The following is a 22,270-nucleotide window of genomic DNA, read 5'->3' on the forward strand; positions in this document are numbered from 1 at the left end:
GTCTGTGGCTGTTGTAACAAGTGATCACAAACTGGGTAGTTAAAACAATAGGGCTTTTCTCACAGGGCTGGAACCCGGAAGTACAAAATCAAGGTGGTGGCAGTGCACGTGCCAAAGGCTCTAGGGAAGAATGCTTCCTGCTCTCTCCCAGCTTCTGGGGGCTGCTGACATTCTTTGGCTAGTGGCCACCTTGCTCCCGTCTCTACTTCTGTCTTCATATTGCCTCTGTGTGTGTCTAGTTTCTCTCTGCCACCCTATAAGAACAGCTGTGATTGCATTTAGGGCCTGCCCAGAGAAAGCAAAATAATCTCAAGATCCTTAACTCAATCACAGCAGCAAAGACTTGTTTTCCCTATAAATTAACATTCACATGTCCCAGGGATTAGGATGTGCTAATTTTGAGCCTACCCACAGGCCTCTGCTCATTTTGAAGGGTCAAGAAAGTGTCAGCACATCTCTGTGGGCCCTTAAGACCTCAGTAAGAAGTTTGTGTGTGCCACGTAACTTGTATTTTAAGTCAGTGCTCTCCCCTCCCAACCCCCACCGACGCTCTTCAAACCTGGTGAAAATTTGGCTATTTTCATGTGCTGTAACAAGCGTAAGTAGTAAAGAGGGACAAGAAAAAGAAGGAATTACATTCTATAGAAGTCACTAGTAAAATGGCCTTTGAGTTTTCAAACCCTGGGCATGCTTATTCATGACTAAAATGATCCATGTTGAAAGGATTTGGAAAGGTTGTGGCCTTCTGACGGCTCTAGGAATGAGTCCTGCTTATCACTCCTGCCTCCGCCCAGTTTATTTTGAAGAAAGAAATAGCAGTTCACACCCAGAACCAAGAAACTTTGACCTTACTCTCTTTAGTCCCAAATCAAAAGAAATCAGAAGTAGGCAGAACACCTGCTTCTAAAAGAGCCCGGTACCCACAATTCCCACTCTGAGAAGTAGGGGTGGGGGCGTGGGGGACTCTTCATTGCAGCCTCCCAGACAGGCATGATGGAAGTGAGCTTAGGTTTGGGGTGGGCAAGTTTGGTTTCCGGTCCCAACTCTCCTTGAAACAGTAATTTTTTAACAACTTCTCTTTTCTGGATCTCAGCTGTCATAGAAAACAACTCCCAAGCAGAGTACTCAATAACATCAACATCTCTCCTGGAGCAAAATATCCTTCCATATGTTTTTCTGGTGCATACATCTGCCATGCCTTCAGGGCTAGAGAGGCATTATAACTGAATAGGCAAATAAAATTTCCATTCTCACCCACTCCCATCTACTTTTTTTCCGTCAAATGCAATCTCTAATTGAGATGGATTCTTCTGGGGGAAAAAAAGCAACCACAGTCTAGCAGTTTAAATTAGGTTTAATTCTGAGGCTGTTGTCAGTAACCACTACTAACATCAAAAACACCTTTTTCTAAGTAAATAGTACTAAATGAGAAATCCCCTTCAGTTCTCAGAACTAAATGTGTCTTTGCATCTCTCCTTCTAGAAAAGAAATGGCTTCTTTTTCTAACGAATTAGAGCTACTTTAGTATCCTGAAACCAGGGCGGGTCCAGCTTCTCTAAAATGGATGAAGAAATGTTAAATCAAGTCACATGACAGGGCCTGGAGGGGGAAATGACTTTGTGCAAGATAACAAGTTTAAATTCTGCTTTTGCTCCTAAAATAAAGGCAAGAAGGGGAAGAGGTTAAGAAAAAACAAAGGCAAGCAGAAACAGTTTCTCAGAGTTCTGGGTTCTTCAGGATTTCAATTCCTTTTGGCCCCGTTGGCTTTGACTTCCTTTCCATATTTAGGTCTACTGAGTGGGAAGAGAATGAAACGTCGTGGGACACATTGATATTAGCCATATAGCGTGATTTGTTAAAAAATCAAAAAACGAAAGGGTTAGGACGCCTTCCGTTATTAAACTGCGTGGTTGACGAAAGCTTTTCGCCATTCAGTGACAAACATAGTTGCCTGAGTACAGCCATGTTTCAACTCAGTCTTGAGGTCCTGGTTTGTGACATCCGAGTCTCCACCGTTTGCACAACTGGGCACTCTCCTACAGTGTTGCTGAGAACTCTGGAACACGCCAGAAGAAAAGGCAGCCGACAGAGTTGTTCCAAAGCAGGCATTAGTTTTTCTTCGGCTTATCCAGACGCTCAGATGGGAACAGAGCGCTGTTGGCGTGGAGACACCATGGACAGCTCTTCAGGCGCCGTCCGGTTGGCCCGCCTGCTGACAGTCCCGAGCCCTAACCACCCCCCCCCCCGCCCCCGGCCGTCAGGCCGGTGGGGGCGACAGGGGGTGGTCCTTACACCCATCTTGGGTACATCAATACCCGGTCCCCAAAGCTTTTCCCCCGAGTCCCTGCCTGGCGCTCACGGGGAGGGTTGGTAAGTTCTGAAAAGCCCCCGCGAGGGGGCTAGGGAGGCCGATCCCCCTCGTCCCCATATCCCCAGTGACCTGCAGCTGCGGCCCCGGCGGCAGGCCGCCTGAGGCGAAGGTCACTGCGCGTGGAGGAAGCAGGCGGCCCACCGTTTCGGACTCGCAGGGAGGTCCGGAGTGGGCGGAGCCTCCCTTCTGACGCCCCGCCTTTTCCCCGAGGGGCGGGCCTTCCGCCCCCGGCCGCGGCGCAATGCGGAAGAGAGGCCTGCTGGAGCGGAAGTGACGATTCCGGCGGCTGTGGCGGCGGCGGCTGCGGGAGAAGGAGGAGGAGGAGCCGGAGAAAGAGGTGAGAGAGCCGGCGGGGGGCGGGGAGCGGCCGCGGCCAGACCCACCGGCAGCCGGGCGTGCGGGCGGACGCTTCCTGGTCAGCCTCCCCCGCCGCAGCCCGGGCGGGAACGGTGAGGGGCGACCGCGGGCAGCCCAGGCTCGGGAGGGCGGGCGAGGTTGTGAGCAGACTACAGGTTGTGCGGGGCGCTGCGTCGGGCCGGGGGCTGTGGTGACAGCGGCTGTCAGCCTGCCCGCGGGAGAGGAACCTAGTCGGTCTGGGCGCCGGGTCGTCTCTGCTGGCGCATAAAGGGATCGGGCGGCTCGGCGGCTTCGCCCCCCTGGGACGGAGCTGCTTTCCCGGGCGGTCGTCTGCCCGGGATCCCCGAGGATCCCCGGTCGGGTCCGTGTCCCGAGTCGTGACTCTTCCCGGGTGGCCATTCATATTTACGGGCTTCCGCCTGCTGTCTCCCCAGCCGGCGGTGGCCTGCGGCCGGGCGGGAGGTGGCGGTAACCTGTGCCGCTTCCCTTGCCCTTCGCTGCCGCCCCCGGGAGAGCCAGTCGTGTCGTGTCGGATAATCCTTTCCCTCCTCCTGCCCCCTAAGGAGCTTTGAACCGGCCTCGTTAACCTTCCCTCCCACCTCCTCTCCTTCCCCCGCAAAGGGACGGCTTGAAGTTTCCGAATCGGTTCCCTTTCAACGTAGTGACAAATCCTGAAGCAGGAAGCTGATAAACCACTCCGAACGAAATACGCTCAAAATCTTTCCTTTTGGTAAACACAAAGTAAACGGAAACTCATCTTAACCAAACCGTTCGTGGACTTAGAGTGTAATTAAGCCTTGTGTTGTTGCCTTGCCGTGAGAATTGGTAGCTTTTCCTCTGGCTTTTTGGTAAAATTAAGTGACGGCTTGTCTTTTGGAATAAACCATTCGCTCCCTTGAGCTCCGTTTGTTTTGTTTTGTTTTTTTTTCCACCCCCCCCCCCCCATCAAAACCTGGCAGGGAGGGACTTCTGGATGCCTTGCAGTCCTTGCTGCAGAAGGAAACGTTAGCTTCATTTGCTTTGCTTGGTTTTCACAGGGCTGCCTCTGAAGAAAGGAGAATGGCGTTCAGCAAAGGATTTCGGATCTATCACAAACTGGATCCTCCACCTTTCAGTCTCATCGTGGAAACCAGGCATAAGGAAGAATGTCTCATGTTCGAGTCTGGGGCCGTAGCTGTGCTTTGTGAGTCATCTGTCATTAGCCCAACTGATCAGTATGCCTCTGTTTTGATTTGAAATTATTCAGATTGAACCATTTTTTTAGAGATGACCCTGACAGCCCCTTCGCTGTATTTGGTGGAGCGGAGTATGCCGTTATTTCTTTTCATTAAACCTTATTTTAAACTTTCATTTTCTTTTTTTTCCGCCCCCTCCCCCCCCCACCCCCCCTCGCCCACCCTCGCAGGTTTCTATTGGGGGTCGGGGGCGAAGTGCAAGTTTGGGCACAGGTTTTTGCTTCCTTGGATTCTTTGCCTCCTCCTAAAAGTAAATCTTTCTTTCCAAAGAAATATTGTCACAGTTCGTATCACATCACATCACGTCACCCTGTATAGGCTTGCTTGACATTTTTACTGTAATGAGCAGGATTTCTTTTTTCTGGGGGGGGGGGAGGGAGGGGCAGAGGATCCAAAGCAGGCTCTGCGCTGACAGGCTGACAGCAGTGAGCCCTATGGGGGGCTTGAACTCAGGGACCACGAGATGGTGACCTGAGCTGAAGTCCCACACTTAACCGACTGAGCCACCCAGGCGCCCCTGTAATGAACAGGATTTCTTGTATATCAGTTATAGTAATGAATTCCAAGAGTGTTTATCTAATGTTTTTGGAGTATCTTTGGTGAGGCCCTTACGTTTTTATTGAGAGAATTGTAAACTTCTAGAATTTCATGTGAGATAATGTGATTGATTTCATGTTCTTTTAAAAAATTATTTTGATAAAAGGACTACTGCCCCACAAGAAAAATAGTAGATTAGTGTGGTCTGGCTTATTTTCTGGGCAAATGGATGAAATTAAAAATAAAAAGACTAATTTGAATATTAATTTTCTTTCTTAATCTGAGATTTTGGCAGAGAACGCCAGGTTGGGGTTACTAGAAATGTGATTCTGTTTTTAAAGTCCTTCTAGTGGTAACTACTTGTTTCTTTGTCATATTTTTGCTTTGTTAGCATTAGTTTAGCTACTGGTCATATTTTTATAAATTAAAAATAGCGTTTGAAAGTCATGCTTAAAAAAAAAGTCCCTAAATATTTTAAACTTTGAAACTTTCTTCAGATTCAGTAAGTGAGCAGCATACATAAGACCCTGCATTTTGCATACAGAGTATTAACCTGTTAAAATGTTAACCTGATCTTAAAACTCTAAAGTAGTAAATTTTATCTTGATTGGAAGAAAGGGTAGTAACATAAAGAAAAGGCTGAGTGGGGCGCCTGGGTGGCTCAGTCGGTTAAGCGTTCGAATTCAACTCAGGTCACGATCTCGCGGTCCGGGAGTTCGAGCCCCGCATCCGGCTCTAGGCTGATGGCTCAGAGCCTGGAGCCTGCTTCCGACTCTGTGTCTCCCTCTCTCTCTGCCCCTCCCCCGTTCATGCTCTGTCTCTCTCTGTCTCAAAAATAAATAAACGTTAAAAAAAATTAAAAGGAAAAAAAAGAAAGAAAAGGCTGAGCAAAGTATAATGTATGAGAAGTGTATATATTTTTGGTACATATAGTAACATGGTTTGAGTGAGCAGGATAGAGCTATTTGTGTTCTAAGAAAACAAGTCTTAAGATGGGTTATACTTAGTATGGACTTAATTCCTTCTAACTGTTTTTTATATTTAAATAAACTGATATATAACTTGCTATAGTATTAATTGGCATAGCCTTTTTTTTCAGACAACAAATATAGTTCTTTATACTGATGAATTCTTAATTTAAAATATCTGGGGGAAAATGGTTTGGTTTTGTCTTGAACTATTTCTCAACTGTTTGTATGTGGTGTTTTTTTTGGTGATGTCACCTGATTTTCTAATTTGTCTAAATTTACTTATTTTTTATTTTTTAAAAATGTTTATTTATGGGGAACCAGGGTGGCTCAGTCGGGTAAGCATCCAACTTTGGCTCAGGTCATGATCTCAGGGTTCGTGAGTTCGAGCCCCGCCTCAGGCTCTGTGCTGACAGCTTGGAACCTGGAGCCTGTTTCGGATTCTGTGTCTCCCTCTCTCTGCCCCTTCCCTGCTCACGCTCTATCTCTCTCTCTCTCAAAACTAAATAAACATTAAAAAAATGTATGTTTATTTAGTTTTGAGAGATAGAGCGTGAGCAGGGGAGGGGCGGGGTGAGAGAGAGAGAGAGAGAGAGAGAGAGAATTCTAAGGAGGCTCCCTGTCAACACAGCCCCACATGGGGCTCAAACTCACAAACTGTGAGATCATGACCTGAGCCAAAATCAACAGTCAGGTATTAACCAACCGAGCCACTTAGGCGCCCCTATTTTGTCTAAAATTTAAATGTTTCTTCAGTTATGGTTACTGGTGATAATAGGGAGTTGAGTTTTCAGCTACACAGGATGCACTACCCATAGTTACTAGGATTATTGCTTTTATTCTCAGTTAGGAAACCAAAGGGTAATCATTCATCCAAACCTCCAGCAGCTTTTATGCCAAAGAATGGTTAAGAAAAAGCAAACTTCCTAAACCGTGCATTTTGGCATTAACATTTTAAGGAAAAGAATATTAAGAATATTGTCTTAACTTTTATTGATTGTATTTCTTTTCATTAGATTTAGACTATATAAGCAATTCTTTTAGAGGGAAAATGAGTTTGAATGTTGCCTTTCCTGATAAAAGTAGCATAAATGATATATAATTTATTAGATCTGTTATTAGCTTTCCTACAGTAGACTTTAGAGTAATAGCTTGAAATATTTAATGTTAAGAGCTGACAGACCTTTTAGTATATCCTTTGACTTGTAAAATTAATTTGACATTCAGTTTGGAGCAATACCAAGGTGCATGTTGTGCTGTAGAGTGCTCGTTTTTAAAATCTCACATTTCTGAAATGCCTGATGTATCCAGGGAACTGCATTTGGAAGATACTGAGTTGTTCTTTTTCTCTTTAGCAGTCCCAGCCCCTTGAATCTCAGTGCAGTCTGCTTATTAATCTGCAAGAAGAATCTTCCAAAATCACATTCGGTATTAAACCAAAGTGTAACCCCATTTTTCAAGAAGATTAGGTTTGAGTCCTCAACCTGTCCTTCCATAACTTGGCCCCACCCTGTGTGTCCAGCCTGGGTGTGGATCTCCTTTCAGGGGAGACTCTTCTGTTGCCACAGTGCTTTCCCAAAGTACTGTGCTTGTTCTACCCTTCATCATGTTGTTCCTGCTACACCCTCTTCCCTGGAATGCTTCTCTCTACCTTTGCACTCGAAGCCTGTCATTCTCTCGCTCCAATCTTCCTTCCTGAGAATCTGCGCCACCCGCCCACTCCATCTCGTTCTTGTCTCTTCCTTTTCGTCATTTCTCTAGAACTCAGTCCGTATCACAGGATAAACCCTTTTTATGCGCTGGCTTGTGGTTCTCCACATGCTTGTATGCAGGTGCTCTTTCTAAAAGCAGGTGGTAAAAGTGACCCTTGCGGGCCTCCCTCATGTAGCAAAAGTTTATGATTTCTCCAGGCTCTAGTTGTCCTGGCTTTAAAGAGTAAAGTTTAAAAATTTAGACATCTTAGGCAGTACGTATCATTGAGGATTGACAATCACTTCGTTGTCTTGGCTTATGCCAGAAATGCCATGAGATACCCAACATGAAACCTTCCATTTCATATTATTAGCGCAGATCAAAAACTAAGGTGCCAGTGAAAACACAGTAAAAACAGTTTCAGATCATGGATCTTTGTAGGGCCTGAATGTCCACTAATCCAGCCTCAGGACTCTGTCTTTATGTTGCTAGGCTTTAAAACTTAAATCGGTCATGATGCTCTGACTTAATCAGTGAACCAGTGGTTTTCAGCCCTGTTTGCATATTTAATCACCTGGCGAGGGGTCATAAATACTGGTTCCCTGGGCTCCAGCCCCCTAGAGATTCTGATGTGATCAGGTTGGGATGATTATTCTGAGCATAGTTTACGTAGGCTTTAGAGTCGTAGTTTATATTTCTGTGCTAGATTATGGGATAACTTTTTAGCTTGCACATTTTATCCGAAGTAACCAGGTGGCCAGAATGTTAATGCTATTATTTCCTATTGATATCAATATTATAATAACTAGTTGTATAATATAAATATATATATTAAGAAGTAGTTTTCTTGAAACGTTCAGCCTGAACCGTAGTGCTAATGCTCCCATAGCCCTTTTAATGTAGTGCTTTAAGATTATGTGGAACTTCCATGTCTGGATACTCTACTCTGTAAGGGAAAAACCCATGTCTTGGTAATCTTTGTACCCCTACTGCTTGGTACAGTGTTTCACTCACAGTTACAGAATAAGTGGCTAAAGTAGTGCCGTGGGGGGTGGGGCGGGGTGAGGAGGAGATTAACCTAAGCTAGCTTGCAGAGTTCACAAAAGTTTGAAAGTATGGTACCTTTTTTCTATAAAATTGATTTTTTTTTTAATCTTTTAAAGAATTGGTGTTTGACTGAACTGCTGATAGAAAAGACATACAGAAGTTATCAGTCCAGAAAGCTGCTTAATTAAGCTAAAATTTGATGTCTGAGGGGCAGTGGTTGAGTGTAGGAAGTAGATTCTCCGTGACTAGTATTCTGTGTCTGGACCAGTGTAAGCAGCAAGTGTGATGGTCAGCAAGTCATAACACATGTTTCCTCGGGAATTAATTCAGCAAGAGATTAAAGAGGGATATCTACCAGTTTCGTGTCAGGTTCCGTTTCCCTCTTCTGTCTAGTTACACAGCAGGACTGCCGCAGGTCGCCGGTCTGACTGCTAACATGCTCTGCTCTGAACTCACGAACTATCTCGTTGTTTTTCAACCCATCTCGTGCTTCAGCAGAGGTAAATACTTTACGGTCATAATTGAGTCCTAAGAAAGAAATGCAGAGGAGGCCAGCACACGGGAAATGAAGTTCTGGATCACCTGTTGAGAAGATGGGATGTAAGGTGGTGAGATAAATTCCTGACTCTTAATATTAGAGCTTTTGCTCTTTCAGTAAATGCCAGGATAGAAGTAAGGATTCATTGCTTTTATCTGCCTGCTGGTAAGATGATTTTCAGGCTTTCCAAGTCCTTTTGAATCCTGATGGACTCAAATCACGTGCTTCCTAGACAGCAAGGCTGTATCCCTATATGCTGGACCTGGTTTTACCCCAGCTTGTCCATCTGAGTTTCTTCATTTACCTACTTTTTTTTCTTTTATCATGGAACTATGAACCATAAAACTATAGGACAATATTCTGGAAATCTTTGTCACTGAATGTGGATTACACTGCCTTTTCTGTAAAACTGCGTGCGCTAAAGGAGCGATTATAATGAAATAATAGTTGCTATTTATTGGAAGCTTCCTCTCCCAGTCACAACATCAAGCCAGAGGTTCCTACACTTTATTGTTTTGTGGTGTCTCATTAAGTTTTTCACAGCACCCTAGGCCACAGTTCTGTTTATTAAATAATTAGGTCCAAATGTCAAATAGTTCTGTCCTGAGAACTCTGGTACCTATTTGAAAAATAACGCAAGTAAATTGGAAATAATTTCTTTCCCTCCTAAATAACCAGTTATTTACTAATGGGATATGCATGTGCTGTTGAGCATTGAACAGCTTTTCACGTCTCAGACTCAGATTGGGCAGCTCCACCCCCTTTTCCGTTCTGCTTCTGCCGTACTTGCTTTTTATCGGCAGCAACTACCGAAAACCCAGCCTTACAGAGATAGGACCTTATCAAAGGAAGTACCCACTCCACTGTTAATACTCTGAACTACCTCAAGCTAATAGTTTGGGCAGTGCAACAGCTGTTGAGGACCTCTGTGTTTCTTTCAATTTAAAATATCCTGCAGCTCTTACGCGAGTTTGTTGAAGCGTCCTAGAGCATGTCAGCATACGGTTTAGGAGATGTGGTGTTAGACATCCTTTATTTCATTTAATTCCGTGGCTTGTGCTTTTATCTCCCATTTCACGGATGTGGAAACTGAGGCTTGGAGAGGTAAAATAACTGGTCCAACGACACAATCTTACCATTTGATTTTTTCACTTTAATTGTTATTTGCGTTGTTGCGAGGGTGGTGGGTAGTATTTTGGGGGTTGGGGGGTGAAGGGCAAAAACAAGGGAGTGCCATTAGAAGACTTTAAAGTTAAGTGAAATTGATAGCATTATCTAATGAGGGAAGTGTTAAACTTGCTGTGCTTTTGCCCACAAACTATTGATGTATTAGAGAGGAAACTTGATTTAGAGTTGGGTCATTAAAAATACAAAGTTGCTTTGCTGAGCCAAGTTAAATGTTAGGCTTTAAAATTTTGGACGACGAGTGTAGTAGGTGGTGATGACAGGCGGCCTGCATAGTTGTTGTTTTGTTTTTGTTTTGTTCTTTATAATTGCCAAAGGCTGGCTGTCAGCATGATTGCCCTTTAGATAAGTTGCAGTATCTTACCTCTTTTTAAGAAAAATTTAAGTTGAGGGAGGAAGTGGCTTTTTATAGTTGACTTCTGCCCAGAATGGTGAAATTTAGACTTGTTATGTATCACTTTGTGTCAGGGTTGCAAAAATTTATTTTCTTTTTGTAAGTAATTTTGGGAATGTTCCTATTTGGTAGAAGAGAAAGTAAATAGCAACTTAAATATCTATGCTTAAAACAAATAAACAAACAAACAAAACCTCACTTTAACCTAACTTTTCCATCCTGGGCCAGATAATAGGATTACTTCTTAATGTTGGGCCAAACCAGTAGTTACTAAGTGCTTTCCTTTCTCTACCACTTAACTTTGCTGAGAGAAAATAAAAGGCAAAGCACAGTGTCTCCCTCGTTGAACAGTAAAACTCCATTATGTGATTTTATTATATAATTTCAGGCCCACCAGGTATTCTGACTTGTCTCATAAAATATAATTAGCCCAAGACTATATCAGGCTTTTCGCTTCTGACCACGATGGTGTAACAGGAGCTGGATTTACCCTCTCACCTTAGGTAACAACAACAAAATGAATAAAAGAAAGAAAGAATTTTCAGACATTGAACAATAGGCAGCATGAGACCCTGGTACTTGAGGGCAGGGAAACAAAGAAGGTGAGCCTGACGATCGCTCTAACTGATCACTCTAGCTTACTGCCTTGAGTGTTCTGGGCTATAGTAGCAGGGAGATGCACCCCAAGAAAGCCTGGCAGTCTCCCTGATTTGAGGAGACAGAATAGGGAATTTGTGCAAGCCAAGGCAGTGGGAATGCTCAGGACTGAGTACCAAACAGGAGGTGGCTACACAGAGTTTCAGAAATGTGCACAGGGTTCCACTTGAGATTTCGGCTGATTTGCAGCGCCGGCGTGGGAGGAAACTACCCAAGGCAAGGAAAGAACTACCAAAAAGGAGCAGGAAGAAAAGTTCCTGGACCTCACACAGGGCCGGGAAGAGTTCAGTTGTGAACAGCCAGAACGGGGAAATATTGTAGTACTCTGGGAATTGGGTTGAATACTCAGAAGGGTATATTGCTTCAGTAGTGGGGCCAAGTAGCCCTAGACTAAAGGCCTCTGTGGTCCTATCCGACAAAGCTTAAAACCAAGACCCAAAGGGATCAGATTGTTTCCTACTTAAATAACTTAATTTCCAAAACCTTTCCCTGTATCCTAGAACAGAACAAAGTTTAAGAATACAGGAATTCAAAATATATACCCAGGATTCAACTCTGTAAAATTTACGATGTCTAGCATTCAATTAAAAATTGCCGTACATGCAGGGACACCCAGGTCGCTCAGTCAGTTGAGCATCCGACTGGTAGTTCGTGAGTTAGAGTCCTTCATCGGGCTCTGTGATGGCAGCTCAGAGCCTGGAGCCTGCTTAGGTTTCTGTGACTCCCTCGCTCTCTGCCCCTCCCCCTGCTCTCACTCTTGCTCTGTCTCTCAAAAATAAAGAAACAGTAAAAAAATTTTTTTAACTAAAAAAATGACCATATATACAAAGAACTAGGAAAATGTCCTCATAATGAGGAGAAAAGTCAATCTGTAGAAACAGTTGTTAAAATCAATAAACAAGGACATTATAACAGCTATTATAAATATACTCCATATGTCCAAGAAGCAAAGAATAAACATGTTAAGGAGAGACATGAGAAATGTGAAAGGCCCAAATTAAATTTATAGAAATGAAAATAGCATTATCTGAAATGAAAAAAAAATACACTGATGGGGATTAATAGATTAGACACTGCATAATAAATGACTGCTGAATTTGAAGACCAAATAATAGAAACTACTTAATATCAAACACAGAAAAGACTAGACTACAGAGCCATCAGTAGGTTGGGGAACAAGTTCATATGGGCAATGTATGTGTATAATTGGAAACCTAAAAAGAAGGGGCTGAAGCAGAAAAATATATGAAGAAATAACAGCTGATAATTTTCCAAATTTGATGAAAAGTATAAATCCACAGATCCAAGAAGCTAAATGAGCCCCAAGCAGAAGAAACATGAAGCCGACTACACCCAAATATATAAACAAATTGCTCAAAACCAGTGGTATAATACAGCTTTTCTTTGCAATCGGTGCCAACATTTTCAACCATTCTGAGGTGGTAAAGTTTGAATTAGTGAAATTTTATCACTTACGTTTAAACTGTAATTTTGAAAGAAACAAGGAGTAGGGTTGATTAGTGCATTTGGGGTTAGCCTTGTAATTAGAGCGCCAAGAAGTACAGCTTTAAAGATTGCATATCATACTTATATTGGTAACAGTTTATATCTGCTTGAGTTTTTAATATTTGTAAATAAGAATTTGGGTGTTATCTTTTTCTATTAAAATGGATTTTGCAAGGGTAAGCCATGTAGTTCCTCCTGTTATGTCACATAATGTAAGCAATGTGTTCACATTGGAGTACGTTTCACAGGCACTAAACTAGTCACATTGTGAATAAATTTGGCATTTGGGGAGAGGGATTAACTCTTCTTGTCAGTTGGACACTCTTAGTTTAGGTTGAAAGATATGCCCTTTAAATTCCTGAATGATTTTGAGATAACTCAATCAGTAAAGAAGAGAGAAAACAAAATACTCTTCTTTTTCTTTTTTTTTAAATAATTTATTTTTTAATTTATATCCAGGTTAGTTAGCATATAGTACAGCCATGATTTCAGGAGTAGATATTCCTTAATGCCCCTTACCCATTTAGCCCATCCCCCTCCCACAACTCCTCCAACAACCCTCAGTTTGTTCTCTATATTAGTCTCTTCTGTTTTGTCCCCCTCCCTGTTTTTATATTATTTTTGCTTCCCTTCCTTATGTTCATCTGTTTTGTCTCTTAAAGTCCTCATATGAGTGAAGTCATATATTTGCCTTTCTCTGACTAATTTCGCTTAGCATAATGCCCCCAGTTCCATCTTTGTAGTTGCAAATGGCAAGATTTCATTCTTTTTGATTGCCGAGTAATACCCCATTGTATATATATACCACATCTTCTTTATCCATTCATCCATCCATCGATGGACATTTGGGCGCTTTCCATACTTGGGCTATTGTTGACAGTGCTGCTATGAACATTGGGGTGCATGTGCCTGTTCGAAACAGCACACCTGTATCCCTTGGATAAATACCTAGTAGTGCAATTGCTGGGCCATAGAGTAGTTCTATTTTTAATTTTTTGAGGAACCTCCATACTGTTTTCCAGAGTGGCTGCACCAGTTGGCATTCCTACCGGCAGTGTAAAAGAGATCCTCTTTTTCTGCATCCTCGCCAACATGTGTTGTTGCCTGAGTTGTTAATGTTAGTCATTCTGACAGGTGTGAGATGATAGCCCATTGTGGTTTTGATTTGTCTTCCCCTGATGATGAGTGATGTTGAGCATTTTTTCATGTGTCTGTTGGCCATCTGGGTGTCTTCTTTGGAGAAGTGTCTATTCATGTCTCTTGCCCATTTCTTCCCTGTATTATTTGTGTTTTTGGGTTTTGAGTTTGATAAATTCTTTATAGATTTTGGATACTAACCCTGTATCTGATGTGTCATTTGCAAATATCTCTTCCTATTCTGTCGGTTGCCTTTTTAGTTTTGCTGATTGTTTCCTTCACTATGTAGAAGCTTTTTAGCTTGATGAGGTCCCAATAGCTCATTTTTGCTTTTGTTTCCCTTGCCTCCAGAGATGTGTTGTGTAAGAAGTTGCTGTGTCCAAAGTCAAAGAGGTTGTTGCCTGCTTTCTCCTCAAGGATTTTGATGGCTTCCTGTCTTACGTTTAGGTCTTTCATCCATTTTGAGTTTATTTTTGCGTATGGTATAAGAAAGTGGTCCAGGTTCATTCTTCTGCATCTCACTGTCCAGTTTTTCCAACACCATTTGCTGAAAGACTGTGTTTTTTTCCACTGGATATTCTTATCTGCTTTGTCAAAGATAAGTTGGCCATACGTTTGTGGGTCCGTTTCTGGGTTCCCTCTTCTGTTCCATTGATCTGAGTGTCTGTTTTTATGCCAGTACCATACTGTCTTGATGATTACAGCTTTGTAACACAGCTTGAAGGCTGGGATTGTGATGCCTCCTGCTTTGGTTTTCTTTTTCAAGATGCTTTGGCTATTCAGGGTCTTTTCTGGTTCTCTGCAAATTTTAGGATTGTTTGTTCTAGCTCTGTGAAAAATGCTGGTGTTATTTTGATAGGTTGCTCAATATTTATTTTAAAAACTAAATTTATTCATGCATGTAGAAAAATACATAAATCATAAATGTACGACTTGATGAATTATTACAGAGTAAACATATCTATGTTAACACTACCAGGTTGAGCAATCAACATTACTAGCTCTCCAGAAGATTCCCTCACATTCTTCCCCATTATTATCTCTACCGTGATTTGCAAAGATAATCACTACCTGACTTCTTACATCATAGATTCACTTTATCTGGTTTTTAACCTAACATAAATGGAATCACTCAATATGTATTCTGTTGGGTCCGACTTCTTTCAGTGTTCTGTACAGGAGATCATCCCTGTTGTAGCCTGCGGCAGTTTTCACTACTCGGTAGTATTCCCTGGTGTGAATATTCCAGTATTCTGTTGACATTTATTTCTAGTTTTTTCTGTTATGAATGACAGCGGGATGAACATCCTTATCCATGTCTTTTGGTGCATATATGTACACATCTCTGTTGGATGTATTTTTATGAATGGAATTGCTGGGTCACAGAGTATGTTGCTTGGAGCATTTTTACCTCCACTCCTTCTGCAGGCGAGCCTATCGTAACCGCCGCTCTCCCCCCAACAATTTTCAGTTAGGTCCTCCCGTTGTAGTCTGTCAGAATTCCATGACAGTATTCAGTGTCATTTATGAGTTTGCATTTGTATGATCACATAATGGCTGTCTTCCTCATAGAAGGTGTTAGGGCAGTGACTTTTTTTCCTGTAGAACTTTGCCAGGGTCCTGGTACATAGTCAGCATTCAGGAAATACTTGTTACGTGAATTAGTGAAAGGTTGTTATCGTCTTGAGATGTTGCCGAGATGGGGATTTGTAGTGTAGACACAACATTAATTTGGATAGTTTAATGTTTTTCAGCTGGAGTTTTAATATTTTAATTATACAAAGAGAACCTTTTCCTTTTACAATAACTTCTTTTTACTTATGTCTTATAAAATGGAAAGTGGCTTTTCTGCCAGGTAGTTCTGTGACCTTGGATGAATCAACTAAACTCGAGCTTTTTTCTTCTGAAAATGAGTAGCTTGGTTTGCGCGATCTCCAGGATCCTCTGACTAGAGAGAGGCCCTCTGGTTCTCCACCAGAGTGCTACCTGTATGCAAATGAGCTGACCGCAAACTGCAGTGCGTGCAACCACAAGCAAATTGTGATTCTAGAAAGAGCGGACTAACTTGTAATCTTGTTTTCACATTCTTAATGACTTTCCTTATTTTGGTCTTCTGTATCAGCTGAAGAAAGACCGTCTGTTGCCCATCTGAAAGGTTTGAGCCACAGCGGAATGTTAACATTGGGTAGCGGGCCCTTCATTAGGTAGCTTATTTATTTGGTTTGTAGTATTGTCATTATCAGAAGTTAGAGAAATTTACATTTAAATTTAATCCCCAGAGTACCATTTCAGTTTAAAACAAATGACTGTGAAGTTATCTGGTGATCTTAGGTAATAAGTTAATTTTGTTTTTCTGTTGAGCTGGAGAAGTGATCACCGCACAACAATTATTCTCTGTTGAAGAAGCCCCTGTTTCAAAAAGTTGCAACTCATGAAAATCAAGATACCGGTGTATGATTATGTCTTCATCTGACTTTCGATAGTCTGATCCAATGCTTCATTACGTGCCTGAAATCCTAATGCGAGAAGGGAGGGTGTAATACGAATAATGCTGAATAATGCCAGTTACAACATATGATACAGTGCTACGAGAGTAAGTCACCCTGGCAAAAGAGGGTGCCAAGTAATGTGAGCGAGGACAGTTGGTATGTTAAATTTTGATAGGGAACAATTGATGGATTTACACCCTTGAGTGTTTTCTGTAGTCTATAAATAGATCATCTCTACAGCTTCTATTTTCATTACTTTCCTGTGGCTTCAGTAGGGAACGTAGGTTAGGCTGCTTTCAGTCCGGAAGGCGTTCAGTGGAAAGAACTTTGAAAGCGTGCTGCGAGGCAAAATAACGAATGAGTTAAGGTGTCTGAGTGGCGTTGTTGCGTATCACTACCTCGTGGCTTAATGTAGGTTTAAATAGTTCTTAACCTCTTCTGTGATGAGCAAAGGCAAGCTTATTATTTTCCAAGGCCGTTTTCAACAGAGTAGGATGTTAAAGCTAAGTTATCTAGGATGAACATAAGGTCAACATTTATGACGGAGTACAGCAATACTTATACCCTTCCCGGGGTCTCCATTCTGGAATTGTCAAGTCTTCTTTTCCAATTTGTTGTATATTTGTCATTTGATGATCTTATGATGGCCTTAGAGTGGACTATGGGGCCATTCTAAAGACAGTAGGATTTACTGCCTCCTTTCAAGTTATAAAAGTCTAAATGCCCATTGAACTTTTGACTGATCTACCTCTGGTCTAGGGTAGTTGGAGAAAGTACCTCTCAAATTACTTAGAATTCCAGTAGCTTCTGCTGTCACTGACAGCCCAGAGTTATCTTGTTTTCTCTTCTTTCTGAACTTATCCAGTATGCCAAAGAATGTTGTCAGGATAAACTTTTTTTTTATCATTTTATTTTGGGAAGTATCAACTGTACATCAAAGAAGGGAGAATGGTGTCATTGACTCTCATGTATTTGTCACCCAGCCTCAATGATTATGGCATGGCCGCTTGTGTTTATCTATATCCCTATCCACTATTTCCCCCTCCCCATTTATTTTGAAGTAAATCCTGGATATCATGTCATTTCATCCTTAAATATTTTCATGAGAATACATGTTTATGGTATGTATTTTATTTTGCTTTAAATTCTATTCTGTGACCTTATTCATATTCACATATTCACTAGGATTAGAATCAGAGAGGGGTGCCTGGGTGGCTCAGTCGGCTAAGCATCCGACTCCTGGTTTTGGCTCAAGTCATGATCTCATGGTTTGTGAGTTCAAGCCCCTTTTCCGCCTCTGCACTGACAGTGCAGAGCCTGCTTGGGATTCTCTCTCTCCCTCTCTCTTAAACCCCTCTCCCGCCTTCTCTCTCTCTCTCTCTCTCTCTCTCTCTCTCTCTCTGAAAATAAGTAAACATTAAAAAACTTAAAAAATAGGGGCACCTGGGTGTCTCAGTCTGTTAAGCATCAGACTTCAGCTCAGGTCATGATCTCGTGGTTTGTAAGTTCCAGCCCCGCATTGGGCTCGACTGACATATGGATATGTTTAAAAATACAATTATAGATTTATGCCTAAGATAGCTCTGTGTTCCCAGAAAATGATGTTCACATTAGATGGAAAATTAAGAAAAAATTGAAGGCACAAGCGAAAAGTAGTGTCGAATGTGACAGGGAAGAAGAGTTTTTCTCTTTAAAATAAGCTGTTGAGGGAGTTAGGTACTATCGACCCCTGAGGTGTGAATAGCAGTTAACTTCCGGAGTCAGGCTTTGCCTTACTTTACACGTTTGACAGATGAGCTAAAGGGGTGCAGGCCTCCTTACCTGAGCTGAACTTTTTAAAGGCCTTGATGGGTGGCTAAAAATCGGTAACTTGTAAAAAGAAAGGTTCATTTTCCTAGCATCTTGTTTGCTTAACAACATCAACATGAACAGGAGAGAGAAAAGAAAACCACAGAGCAGTCTGTTCCCCTCATTGAAAGCACAGTGGATACGTTGAAAGACGGCACCAGCAAGGAGTAACCTGGACTCCTGTTATCAACGTCTCCCCTGAACTTCCATTTCCTCTCATTCTTTCACTCTGTTTTCCTCAGGGCTCTCCATGCATCCTTAATAAACTCCACTAGGTTAAACCGTGTTTAGAAATCGTAGGGCGTCTGGGTGGCTCAGTCGGTTGGGCGTCCAACTTCAGCTCAGGTCGTGATCTCGCTGTTTGTGAGTTCGAGCCTCATGTCGGGCTCTGTGCTGACAGCTCAGAGCCTGGAGCTACTTCGGGATACTGTGTCTCCCCTTCTCTCTGCCCCTCCCCCGCTTGCACTCTGTCTCTCTCTCTTTCTCTCAAAAATAAATAAACTCAAAAAAAAAATTAGAAAAAATACACCCTGGCTAGAAATCATGGGGCGCCTTGGTGGCTCAGTCGGTTAAGCATCTATGACTCTTGATTTCGGCTCAGGCCATGGTCTCACAGTCTTGAGATAGAGCCCCACGTTGGGCTCTGCACTGACAGCACAGGACCTGCCTGGGATTCTCTCCCTCCTTGTCTGTCTGTCTGTCTGTCTCTCTCTCTCAAAATAAAATCAACAAACTTAAAAAGAAAAAGAAATCAGTTAACGATGCCTGTCTTCCCCACCTCCCCACTCCCACCCTCATGCCACCATAAACGTCCAGAGCATTCAGATGCTACTGATGGTAAGGTTAAATGTCTGTCTTTTTATGTATAATTTTAAAACTAACAAAACATTCCCTTTTGTGCTGCAACCTGTCAATTTGTTTTTGTCTATGAGACGCATACTTAACAGTTGCAGCGTTCGGCATCTCTGGTTAGGTTGGTAATTTGTTGAGATGAAAAGAAATGAGATCATTTCTGTGGCTGTGAGTACACAAGTGAATGCACTATGAAATAATGAGAAAAAAGATTTACTTCCAGCACGATCGGGGAAAGCTTTAGGAAGGAAGAGGCATTTTAGTTAGGTATTGACGGATGGGGAATGTTTGGAAATGCAAAGATGACTCAGGGGTGTTCCAGATGGAAAGAACACTGTGAACAAAGGGGAAGAGGGAAAAGAGTGTGGAGCATACAAGGAGTCACCCATTATTCATTTTTTATTCGTTTTGACTGCGGTGTGGGCTGCAAGGGGAGAGCGTTAGGGAAAAGGAAAGACGGGGATGAATGAGTAAACTATTTGTAAATTCCGTGTTTTATCTAAAGATCATACGCATTATTTGAAAGTAGTACGGCTTTTTTATTTTAAATAATCCCTTCTAGTGGAAGATTCTCAAGTTGTTTTCTAGAATTAAAAATTAGCAGAGAAATAAGGTAATAATTTAAGTCTCTCCCTCTTACCTCATGTATTTCTCTATATTTCATGGGGTTTCATAAAATGAGGGAAAATTTTCCCTGTTAAAAAGTGTATGGTCAGGGTATAACATGGTGCTATAAGAGTTTATCTTTGTGCTGTGTAGAGAGAAAAGCCTCTTAATTTAGGAATATGCATGTGTATTTTATAAGTTTATTTTTAATGGTTACATTTATTTTTTTTAATCTTGAAACAATGTCAGAAACACAGAAAAGCTGAAGTTCAGTGTAAAGAACTTTCTCTTAATTATCGAGAATAAGTTGTTGACATGACATCCCATCACCCACAAATACCATTACTTATTTCCTAGAATAGCTAAGACTTGCTCCTTCGTAACTACAATATAACAAAAAAAAAGTTAACATCGTACTTCTTTCTAATTCTCAGACTCCATTCAAGTTCACCAGTTGTCCCAACAACGACTCTTATAGCAAAAGGATCCAGTTCAGATCTGTCATTTTATTGGTTGTCATGCCTCTTCAGTCTCTTTAAATCTGGGAAAGTTCCTCAGTCTTTGATGTGTATGACCTTAAAACTTCTGAAGACGAAGGCCGGCTGTTGTGCGGACTGGGCCTCACTTTGGGTTTGTCTGATGGTTCCTCTTGCTCAGATTCAGGTCATGTATGTTGGCAGGAATGTTACGCATGTGCTGCTGTGTTCTTTTCACCGTACCCTGTCAAGGTGCACACAGTTTTGACTTGTCCCAGTACTGCTGGTGAGCACGCTGCTTATTTGTTTAAGGTGCTCTCTGGCAGACTCCTTTTTCTTGTTAACAAGTGTTCCGAGATAAGGTGCTTTGTGAGTATGTAAACATCGCCATTACTCATCACACTTTAACTTTAATCTGTTACTCTTGTCATTTGTTTCAATGCTCAAGTTGTTCCAGATTTCTCTAGTAGAGGTCCCTTCGAGCTGGCTTTGCATTTTTGTGCCATGTCTCCATCAGTTTTTGAGTACTCCCTTTCTGCACAGAATATGTTCCAGGCTCATCTTGTCCCTGCCCTTGCCCTGGAATCAGCCATTTCTCTAAGGAGTCCTTACAGTGGAAAATGGTATTAGAAAGCAAGATCTCGGTGCTGGGCATGGCCATTGCGGTTGGGGTACTGCTGATCTCAGGCCCTGTTTGGATGGAGCTAAGGGGAATATGCAGTTAACTATGTGTGGGTATTGATGGTTGTATAACACCCATTTATATCCATGTCTGTCTGTCTAGAAAACTATGAGTTCACAGTGGTAACTTCAATTTCAGTCAGCGCTGCCGTGCCCATTCTGGTTTTTTGTCTTCCCATATTGGCACTCTCGTTCTCTGACGGTGGGGACCCTGGCTCCCATTATCCTGACCATCAGCCACTGTCCTGTTGCCGCTGCAGCCTCCGCCACCACGCGGGTGGCCTCCTCAGCCCACAACACCCTGCCCCTGGGTTCCCTCAGGGCACCCTGCCCTCCCCACCCTGCTCAAGCTCATCCTACCATACCAGGCCACTCCCAACACCTCTGGGTGGACACCACCCTCCTCGCCCCACCCAGACTTATCTTATCACAGGCTGTCCTTCCCCTCAAGTGGATGCCCTCTCTCCCTGCCTCTGGCTTCGTATCCATGCACAGCGCCGTTGTTCATAGTCAGCCTAGGCTCTGACAGCCTACGAAATACCTCCTTCAATTCTGCCCCCGTCCTCAAAGTATATATGGAAGAAGAGGAAAACATCTACAGTACCTTACATAAAGGAAGAAAACACTGTTTTCTCTTAGCAAATTGGAAATGTCTGGATTTAAAAACACATATGACTTTAAAATTTCATCCACAGATTCATTGAGCATAAAATCTTTGAACTCCTGAGTGCCAGGCACTGAGCTAGGCTGCTGGGGTTTAGTGTAGTGAACGGAACCAAATCCCTCCCCTCATGAAGCTGCGTTCTGTGACTCTGGCTATTTAAGCTTAGACAAGTTAGTAACAAATTGATAACCTCTCTAAGCCTGTTTCCTCATATGTCAAATGGAAATAGTAGTAATTTTGCTCACGGGGCGTTGCGAAAATTGAATAATGCATGCAAAATACCTCTCCCAGTGTTAGATGTCATAGTCATGACAGACAGTATACAGATACCTTGGCTGAAACATCATTCATCACTCTAAAAATTATTTTAAAATTTCATTTAATATTGAGGAGAAAGCAAGAAATTCCTGGGCAGGAAAGTGATATCTACTCTTTCCATTAGCTTTCCTTTCCTTTAGCATACTTTTATCTAATAGATACTTTAGACTAAATTGTATGTGTGTGTGTGTGTGTGTGTGTCTGTCCTGTTTCCTGAGTCTTAGAATATAATATAAAAGTGTAAATAAGCAGCCTGACGTTTGTTGGAATGTTTGAATGAGATGACAGTTTAATAGTTGGGTCTTCATGGAGCCTGAGCAACATGATATATTCATATATTTGGAGTATAGTTCATGATAAGATAATTATTCTGCATTATTAGAAGAGGGAACATTTTTTTAAGTTCATTTATTTTTTTTTATTATTTTTTTTTTATTTTTTTTTTCAACGTTTATTTATTTTTGGGACAGAGAGAGACAGAGCATGAACGGGGGAGGGGCAGAGAGAGAGGGAGACACAGAATCAGAAACAGGCTCCAGGCTCTGAGCCATCAGCCCAGAGCCCGACGCGGGGCTCGAACTCATGGAGTGCGAGATCGTGACCTGGCTGAAGTCGGACGCTTAACCGACTGCGCCACCCAGGCGCCCCAAGTTCATTTATTTTTTGAGAGAGAGAGAGAAAGAATGCACATGCATGTAGGGGAGGAGCAGGA

General features: G+C 42.3%; 1 protein-coding gene across 10 annotated transcripts in view; it reads left to right on the forward strand.

Moving 5' to 3' along the window:
- The first annotated feature begins 2,590 nt into the window (after window positions 1–2,590).
- The window catches only part of SYNJ1 (synaptojanin 1), a 91,148-nt gene continuing 71,468 nt past the window's right edge, over window positions 2,591–22,270 (forward strand). For 9 of the 10 annotated variants that reach the window (XM_040484029.1, XM_040484032.1, XM_040484031.1 and 6 more), the window contains exons 1-2: window positions 2,611–2,708; window positions 3,766–3,911. In XM_040484029.1, coding sequence (XP_040339963.1) covers window positions 3,788–3,911 — 124 coding nt within the window. In that variant the 5' untranslated portion in view covers window positions 2,611–2,708; window positions 3,766–3,787. Of the gene's footprint in view, window positions 2,709–3,765; window positions 3,912–22,270 lie in introns of all 10 variants that reach the window. The other variant, XM_040484036.1, reaches the window with a different exon arrangement.

The sequence above is a fragment of the Herpailurus yagouaroundi genome, unplaced genomic scaffold, assembly GCF_014898765.1.
Source record: "Herpailurus yagouaroundi ecotype Mexico unplaced genomic scaffold, PumYag 162, whole genome shotgun sequence".
Lineage (NCBI taxonomy): Eukaryota > Metazoa > Chordata > Mammalia > Carnivora > Felidae > Herpailurus > Herpailurus yagouaroundi.